Source organism: Leptidea sinapis, chromosome Z (genome assembly GCF_905404315.1).
Source record: "Leptidea sinapis chromosome Z, ilLepSina1.1, whole genome shotgun sequence".
NCBI lineage: Eukaryota > Metazoa > Arthropoda > Insecta > Lepidoptera > Pieridae > Leptidea > Leptidea sinapis.
The window spans coordinates 31,302,655-31,312,483 of record NC_066312.1 but is presented as its reverse complement, the minus strand read 5'-3'; the positions used below and the strand labels follow the sequence as shown (position 1 = coordinate 31,312,483).

At 34.3% G+C, this 9,829-nt stretch overlaps 1 protein-coding gene across 1 annotated transcript in view; it reads right to left on the bottom strand.

The window, feature by feature from the left end:
- Positions 1–3,455: 3,455 nt before the first annotated feature.
- The window catches only part of LOC126978621 (uncharacterized), a 33,134-nt gene continuing 26,760 nt past the window's right edge, over positions 3,456–9,829 (bottom strand). The window contains exons 6-7 of the mRNA XM_050827600.1: positions 8,060–8,197; positions 3,456–7,170 (exon numbers count right to left, since the gene is read on the bottom strand). Of these exons, the coding sequence (XP_050683557.1) occupies positions 6,899–7,170; positions 8,060–8,197 (410 nt within the window). The 3' untranslated portion in view covers positions 3,456–6,898. The remainder of the gene's footprint in view (positions 7,171–8,059; positions 8,198–9,829) is intronic.

Sequence of the window (9,829 nt, the reverse complement as noted above, 5' to 3'; positions counted from 1 at the left end):
GGTTGATAAACAGAGAGAACAGATTCGAGAAAAAGTGAACGAAAATACCTTACTTTTTTTATAGTTTAAAATTGTTCATATTGTTATTATATTAATTAGACGTGTAATGATTACAACAGCGTTCAGTAACGCCCGAGTTTTGCGTACCAATGTGTATAATTTTCTCTGAGAAAGCCTTTGGTTGGGTCTAATATAACAATATAAGTATCAAAAAGCTAGTTTAAATAAAAAAAACATGTGTGCAATGCAATTCACGCGTGGTAGAAGTGAAAACTTCATAAATTTTGGCTTCAAGATGGTCTACACTTGTATAATAATGGACATGTTGCTAGGATCACACATGATTTCAACAACTATAAATGTGACATTACTATCATCGCCATATTTATGTTCTGGTGTATATGTAGTATAATTAATACGTCGTGCACATGACGTTAGAATATATTAAGGTATAGTCGCGCACATAATACAATCTCTTCTTCAATTATGATCGCCTGTTACCAAAACACTGTATAATGCTTCATATCTCATTTCTACACATTTACCTGTTTGTGTTCAAATCGCAACGATTCTAAAGAAGTTTCACTTCAAAAATATAGAGTATTCCATAGGTGCGTGTAGGTAAAGTACATCTACATAAGAAGGTATTATACAGAGAAGGGTTGGCAACCCAAGAATCAACATAACTAACCTACAAATAATTTGTGCTGGTTCCCTATAAATTATGTAAGTATATAAATTAAATCTATATTAAAAATCTTTATCACACACAGCATATTATCTTCACACAACATTATTTCTCGGGCAAAAAGCACTTACCTAATATATTTCTATCACAATACCAACATCATAAATCTTATTTTATTGATCGCTGTAAATTGTAATGTAACAAATTTATAATGAGTTATTATAAGCATAATCAACAGTTGCTTTCCAAAGCATATAATGATAATATATTGGAGGCGCCTTTGGCGTTCTGACTTCGTAAGTTACTATATTCTTATTCCATAGAACAGTACTTATAATATAGCGTGGCTTATAATAGTAACATAAGATGAACACACAGGTAGAACTATCTAACCTTAATCGTAACAGAATAATTATTAAATTTTAAGTAAATAATTGAAATTTTCAAACAAACAAATTATGTATTTAGGAAATAAAATTTTAATCTCCCTTAAGTGTTCGCATAAGACGGCAAAAAAGTAGGTGTCAGTACCTACGCTTTCGCGCGGCTACTAGATTTCTTACAGGTGGTTCCGAAATGATATTACGGAAAATTGATTTATTTACGTGAATTATGTATTTTATTTTTGAATATTTTTTTTTATTTCGTTTAAGTAGTTTTACCTGTGTGTTTATTTAATGACGCCATTTTAACCACGCTGTATATTAATTGAAGAAGTAAATATTAGCATTAATATTATATATAACACGCAGTGCTGCCGTTTTGTATTTTTGGGAATAATGCTAGATTTTTACGACAATAATGTTAAAAAAGATCTCACTTTAATATGTTTAAAAAAAAAAGCCAAAAAACATTATTGTTTAAAATAATTGTACCTAAGTAGGAAGTATAATTAAAAATGCAGTGGTATATTTAGGTAAATTTAATCATTAGTAAAGTAAACCAAATAATATTAATTATAAATCATCAAAATCTGCTTCGTCTGTGCTTGTGTTTGTAGTTTTTACCTTGTGATGTTGACGGGCTATCAAAAAATCAATAGTTATTGGCATCACAAGCGACTTTTTAAACTCTATGATCTGTTTTAATACATCATCAGGATCATCATTTTTAGGATTGAAAACGCGCGGTGTTCGTATCCATGACCCTCCGACCAAAATTCGACATTACAACATATTTTATTTTAAAATTTTCTAAAGCCAAACTTTTTATGCCTGCAAGGTAAAAAAATGACAAATTTAGCATTAAAAATAGCCAATACGGCAGCACTGATAACACGCAAGAACCTAATATGGCTTATGTTATTATGGTATTAAATGCATTACATTGCTTACATTTAAATCACTGGTTCGATGTTTTGACACTATATGTCAACGTCAATTTCGTTCCATGTTCTAGAAGGCGTATCGAGAGTCGATACTCCTTAATCCATGTTTAAGTGTATTGTTGGCACGGTCAACATAAGTGTGCATTAAACAATAAGCTGTATAAATACCACTGGACAAGCTGTTTCATATGTTTGACAGCAAAGTTTTTGTGCCTATTCGAAGCGCCACTCGCGTGCGTCCAGAGAACTCATTTTGACGTATAATACAAATGGCTGTGTAGGAACGTACAATACTCTGAAGTATTTTTGAATTTTTAATCAATTGCGTTTGTTTTCAGCGTTATTTATACTTCAAGAATCAACGTAATAAAGTACACATTTTTTTTGCCCACCATCTATCGATGTTTGCTGAGGTTGTCAAAACTAGTTTTAGTACCGCAGACATGGCCGACAGCGACAAAATGGCGAATATCAAACAGGCACAAAAGCACTTTGACAAACGCCTATACAGTGGTATATAGTAGAGGTCAGTGGCATTAAAAGAACGACAGTACCTTGAGAATGGATGACATAATATTATCATGGAGCCTCCATGATAATATGTCATTCATTTCTGGAATACAGTGCACGCAAAATAACAATGCGTGCGGTCGAAACCGGAACTAAACGAGAGCCGCCAGGCGCCATGTTGCCGCTTTTTAATGTTCTATTGCCTACGAACAACATATAATACATACTTACCAAAAAATTAATTTGGGTACCTACCGAAAAAGAATTGATATTTTTAAATAAAATGAAGGAAAATTTCCGTAAGTCTGGCAACATTAAGTACTTACGCCACCAGTCGCGCGCAGTCTTATCTTGCGGGCACTCTACCTTTTTCTTTACCAGATGTTGAGCAGCCAACTTTATTTTGTCAACTAATAATATATAGCAACAAGACACAAATAGGTTTTAATTTTCAATTAATAAATAAATTTGCCAAGGGAATCTTTTTACATGTGTGTGGTCGCTTTTTGACATGTGGTTACTTGGTTAGTAATTTTTTTGGAACATTATGACCTGGTAACTAAGACCTCTAAGACAAATAGTAAAATATGAACTGTCACTCTGAACAAACATAAGGTCTAGAGCGAGAATGCGGTTACCGCCATTTATAAAATACTTTCTTTATTGCCGCGCATTATATAAACATTTCATCTCTTAGTTTGCGTGCGGTGCATCAAAACATCAATACAACATGGAACAAACGCGTGTACTGTATTACGTATATCTTAGTGAATACAATTCTTAATTATTCTAGGAATCAATATAGGTTATCGATAAGCCACTATCTCAAGCATCTATTCCATACGCATCATCTATTATCTAATAGCATTCAAAACGCACACTGCGTTTAGAAAAAAAAAAACAATTTTATAAAATGTATTCACTAATCATTATAATTATAATCTATTTACCTACTATGCTAAGACATACCATAATCAAAAAGCACCAGAACACTTACAACACATTCTTAATCTTTATTAAATATGACAATAGATAAAGATGACTTCGTTGCTTATTTTGTGCATAATAGTTCCATTAAAGGTATATGAGATAATTTATACGTCTAGATAGAACTCTTGTTGTTACGCAACGCATGAGAAAAGGCCAGGTTTATTACTTTAGTGTGTATGACATATACGTGTCACATTGTGGTGTGTGTGCGCTGCTGAAATTTGATGGTCATTGTTCGCCGGTAGTTATTTCAACCCTATCTAGACGCATAAATTATCTAAGTATGTTCTCTTTGTACCTTCTTATTTACGCATTAATTAATAATGCTATATTATTTAATAATAATAATAATTAAAAGATTAATTTGGTTAAAAAATACAGAAATCTTTAAACTAATAACAATATTATGGACATTACAGAACCAAAATGGTGTCTAGTCAACATTATGTTGGGAATTTTACTTCTCAACGCTGGTATTCTCTAGACACAGAATTAGATAGTTAAATATTTATAATTCCCCATGTCTATTGCTACCATAAACATTGGCAATGTAAATAAAATTATAATATAATGGCAATTAAATAATTTTGCAGTGCTTAACATATAAGTTAAACAATTATTTTAACATTCTTAAACATAATTTGACGACACAAAGCTATTATCATCCCCCTGTTACTTGAATCACAATGTCGAATTTGGTTGGACCAAGAAAAGTGCGACGTAATGTATGGATGTGGTATACCCCTTGTTATAAAAAGCCTCATCCTTTAAATAATAGCTTCGACATTACATTTTGGTACAAAAAATCGCAAAGCGGTTTATAATCAACTCAATAACTCATCGTACGTGTCAGCAATAACTTTAACAAATTATCGAAACAGTTCGATCTTGACTTATTCTGTAGCAGCTCTGATTCCATTAAGCAATTTTCCATTGGTGGTCGAGCTATTTTATATAGCTACTCGTGGGAATCTGTAAATGGCTTTCTGTTATTTTATCACGTGACTATTGTAAAGTATTCAGTTGTAGATTCTCCAACAATATAAATAAATAAATAAATAAATAATATGAACAATAGGTATATTATACTATAATTATTACAATCATTGCAATGAAACGGTAAGTATATCTCTTCTGAATAAGTACCTATTGTAATATATCTAATTGACGAGCTATCACAATTCCTTGCACACAGTGGGAGGCTCCTTTGCACAGGATGCCGGCTAGATTATGAAGTACCGCAACGGCGCCTCTTTCTGTCGTGAGTAATTTGTCGTTACAGTAATTTGTAATCATTATTGTGTTTGAATCTGAAGGATGCCGCAGCTAGTGAAATTACTGGGCAAATAATACTTAACATTTTATGTCTCAAGGTGACGAGCGCAGTTGTAGTGCCGCTCAGATTATTTGGGTATTCCAAGAATCCTGAGCGGCACTGCATTGTAATGCAGGGCGTATCAATTACTATCACCTGAACGTCCTGCTCGTCTCGAACCTTATTTTCATAAAAAACAAGGATTACTTTACTTCAGGGGCGAACACAACGGCCATTTGTTTGAGCACTAAAGAAATCTTGAGAGTGGTCATTTTAAATCGGAATTTTGTTCTATATTTTTTACACTCTTGGCTGGGTATCATTATATTAGCTGTTATAGTTAAAGTTTAAGCTAAATTTAACGTTAACAGTAACGCTGACTTTAACAAAGACTGCGGAATGTGTTGCAAAAAGTGACATGTCATAGTTCATGATCCGACTGCAGATGATTCTGCAGTTATGTATTTTTTTTGTGATAAAACTAATATTAAATGGCCATTTTTTAACTGGCAAAAATGGTTAAGCCTATCAATATCGAATATTTATTTGAAACTTTTGACAGGACACTTTTTAACATTAACAAGAGCTTTAACCGGCAAAGATTGGACGGTTACGGTTAACAGTTAAACTTATGACGTCATGTAAAAATTGTCAAATATGGCAACACATTTTTTGCTTAGCCGGTACTTTAACATGTTTGTTATTGCTAAAGTTAGTTAATGCAACCCAGCCTTAAAATGTAAAGTATAAAATAAAAACAATTCTTAGCTCACTGACCATAAAATATTCTTTTTTTTGACATAAAAATCTATCGACAAGTAAGTGGAATAGCTTACAGATCAGTTGTTTGTTTGGATTGGATTAATCTTCTCACTATTTTGTATAAAACAGTTTATCTATGTAACACGTCGTGTCCTTACATTTATCAAACGAAAGCCAAAAACAATATTATTATAAAACACGAGCAAACACAAATTATATACAATCAAAAAGCGAGAAGAAACAATTGGTACAAAATTAATTCGCAGTGCTGTTAATTAAAGTGCTTAATATTTCAAGCCGTATCTATACAGCATATCAACTTTACATACGTGTATAACTTAGCTGAGTGCATAGTATTTTGCATTGGGATGTTTAAGTTAAGCTCAGCGGTGAAATGACTATAAGAACGAAATCAAAGATTATGCTATTATTCACTCAGCTAAGTTTGACGTGAGTAAAGTCTTTACGCTCTATAGACCTCAACCTTAGACTTTAATTTAGCTCAGTGCAAAAAAAAAATGCGAACTTGACTTTTGTATTGGGCTGTCTTTGCTCAAGCCATTGACCTCTACTAAATTATACAGGCCAGTGGCAGGTACGGACAGACGTGCTCATTACTAGCACGAAAGCATGCTTTTATTGAGCATGTGCTCATTAGTAGCACGTGTGTACTGTAATGAGTATACTTATTTAGAGCGTGCTTAAAAATCAGACAACGTTTGATTTTTGAGCATGCTACCTGAGGCGCGGGTAGAAGGGGGCGTGCTCCGAGCGCGTCTGAACAGGTTTGCTTATTAGCATGCTATTATCGATTTGATCTCGATCCGCGGCGGGCGACTATGACTATTTTATTGAGTTCTGTATGGATATCACTGTCACTATATCTTTGTACATCCATTTTGTCCAAGATCCTGGTGCCAAATAGTAGCACGTCTGTCCGGTACGTTTGCTTTGAGCATGCTTTTTTGTGAGTATGCTTAAGCAAGCATGCTTATTGCTGGCAAATGTGAACAGTTGCATGAGCATGCTAACTTTAAGCATACTTAAAAGCACGCTTTTTTTGAGCACGTCTGTCCGTACCTTTAAGCTCAGCATAATGTCACCTGTCAAGTGACCTTAATAACGAGATCAATGATTTTGTTAAGCTTGCTAAGTCTAAGCAAAGCTTAGACTTTGCTGAGACTGAGCGTACTTAAGTATGGTAGATCTCAGCCTCTGTGTTAAAAATAATCAGTAAATTAGCCAATGAAGTTCTTTGTATAGAACCTCATTGAAAATAGCCAATATTTCTGAATTTTTCATAGATTTACAGCAACATTGAGAACAGAGGATTATATCGCATTATTTTCGACAGCAAGATCCAAAATAGCGAAGTTGTCGTCGCGAGTACTACGCCGCCCCAGCCAAGTTCCAGAGACCAAGATGTGGTGAACTCTCTGGCTGAGAGTAGAGCATAGGCCGGTCCATGTGGGCCCACTACACCATCTGCGGTGTCGTCGACCAGGGGACTGTCGCGGTTTGACACCCGCTGGACTCTTTTAAAGTGTATTATCATCAATGTAAACATTGCGAACAGCCCTGAAAACGAAATAAAATTTTGTAGATTCCGGCCGTTTTCAATAACGTATCTCTAGTTACGGAAACATTGCTCTCACCGTTTAATGACAACATCTGATCTATCCATAGTTATGTCCAATATAGTTACAGTCCAATACCAATAGGTTATTAAAATGTAAGTAAGCGTAAAAGGATAGATTTGTCTACTGTAAGTTAAACTAAGGATAGATAGGTTATTGAAAACGGCCGTTAAACAACATCAGTCTTACAAATAAACTAGCATGCAAAATGTTCACTATATCGCTGGCAACACTATAAATACAATAATATTACCGAAGTTTTCCGAATGTCAAGCAGGCTTGCCAATAAACGCGGGAAACATCATAAAACCGAATAAACCAATCTTAGCAAAATTTTGCATATTCTTGGTTTATTCTCAATCATATTATTTATATTATATATATTTTATACCAAGTTTATTTGTAAGGCCGCACATGTATCACTCTTAGGACTTTTTTTGCCTCCACTTCGAGAAATCTAACTATTAACGTAATGTGAGTCGTAACGATATGATCTTGATCACATCGCTGCGCCCGTCATCCTGAAACTAAAATCTCTTGTATACGTGTAATAACACTTTTTTATGTAAGAGGAGGACAAAGGAGTGTACGGTTCACATGATGTAAAGTGATCACATTCTCTTGTAATAACAGAGGAATCACAGGAGCGATGCCGGAGTTTTAGAAAGGTGTGCGCGCTTTTTTATACCCATGCCGTATCGTCCTGGAAACACCGCACAAGGAAGCTCATTACAACTAAGTTTAGTTATTAACTAAATTGATATATAACTAACACATAAGCGAATTCAATCCTGGAACTACTTTAGCAAAAGGATCAAGTAGGTACTAACCAGCTAATAGGTACAAAACACCAGTCACAAGAACAGCGCTGATTTGATGCTTACATACACCGAATGCCCCCACCAGCGCTGCACTGCCCAGCACTATGAGGCACACTAGCGCGCAAGATATCGACAGGTTCTGCATACCTGTCCGTCAACTATACATTACTGACTACGAACTAACATCTAAACTAGCTTGTGTTGCATACTACGCATTGTACAGAAAACACTTTAAAGAAGTTTCTATTAATAAAAATATAACACAAGATATTTATTTGCTCGACTAAGACTGAGAGTTATAACCTTTAACTGGGGACATGACAAATTTATAACGCTATAAGGGACATAACACTCACAGGCTACGGTCGATTTTTTAATTTTAATTAGATACTTCCGTGTTTAGTAATCGATGACATGTATGCCTTCTTCCGCCGTCGTTTTAGCATTAAAACAAAAGCTACTAAGACGCGGGGTTGCGGCAAGCGGGGGAAGTGTTCAATTCTAACATTTTGCTAAACACGCGACGCCTGTGAGGCTACACGTCATTAGTTAAAGGATAAGTGTACGTAGACTTTGCTCAGACTTTACTTACGTAAAACTTAGCTGAGTGTGAGACAACGCGAACTTGACTTTTGCATTGGGCTGTCTTACCTTAAGGCGAAAAGTAAGCAGAAAACACACAAAGATGGTGTTTTTAGACAAGTTTTGTGGTGAAAGTATAGCATTTCAAGCTATGAACACTACTAAATCCTGTTACACATATTCTTAAGTCTTATTTGAAGGTTGCTTATGCTTGCTATTGGTTATAGTTAACACTGCCGAGCCTTTTTGAACTACCACTTTTCTTTGAAGTTAAACAAGTTGGCGGGACGCATTTTTTTGGTACTTCTCTCAGAAAAGTTATTCTTATAGCTTGTAATTTTTTGTGTAGGTTCATTTATTCAGATTAGTAGTAAATAACGAGGATTGTAAGCATATAAACTGTTTTCCACCCAAGAATTTTGAAAATATTTCTTTGATACATAGATGGCGGGCCGGCAGCCGTGAACTCATGTCGCTCAAGGTCGCTGGCATTTAGTGTCGCCTTAAGATCAGTATAACTTCCGCTGTCAAGTGACTAAAAACGAAATCAAAGATCATGCTAAGCTTACACTCGGCTAAGTTTTACAAGTTAAGTAAGCAAAGTGTAAGTACGCTGTATAAATACCAGCCTTAGTCCTGCAAATAAATATCTTGTGCCTTCTACTATAAATTATTCCGTATGCCATCAAAAATGTCTTTTAATTTTGAATAAAGGAATATTTTTCACTCTAAGTAATTTATTTGACTACTTTATTAACTTAGAGCATTAGAAATGAGGTCAGATCAAACCATAATACATTATCAAACATAAATATTTACCGATAAATGCTAAATTCTACAAGACTATCAAATACATAGTTTATAAACCTTAGTAAACAGAAAAAAAATATTAGGAACCGTATATTGAGAGTAGGTTTAATCACTGATTTACAATACCAGAGGTACTTATTAATATAAGTAACACAATATAGAAATAATCATAAAAATGAAATCCTAGGAGTAACTATTAATCGGACAGATAAGATATTAAAAAGTGAAGATGTCCTAATAACTGTATACAGAGATACTTCCCAACAACTCTACAATTTAAGGCCGCTATCCCAAGAAATCGCCAAAATAGCGCATAATTGAAACCATTTCTTGATGGTTTATATAAATATTATATTTTTAAAAATAATAATAGTATATCTACAGAAT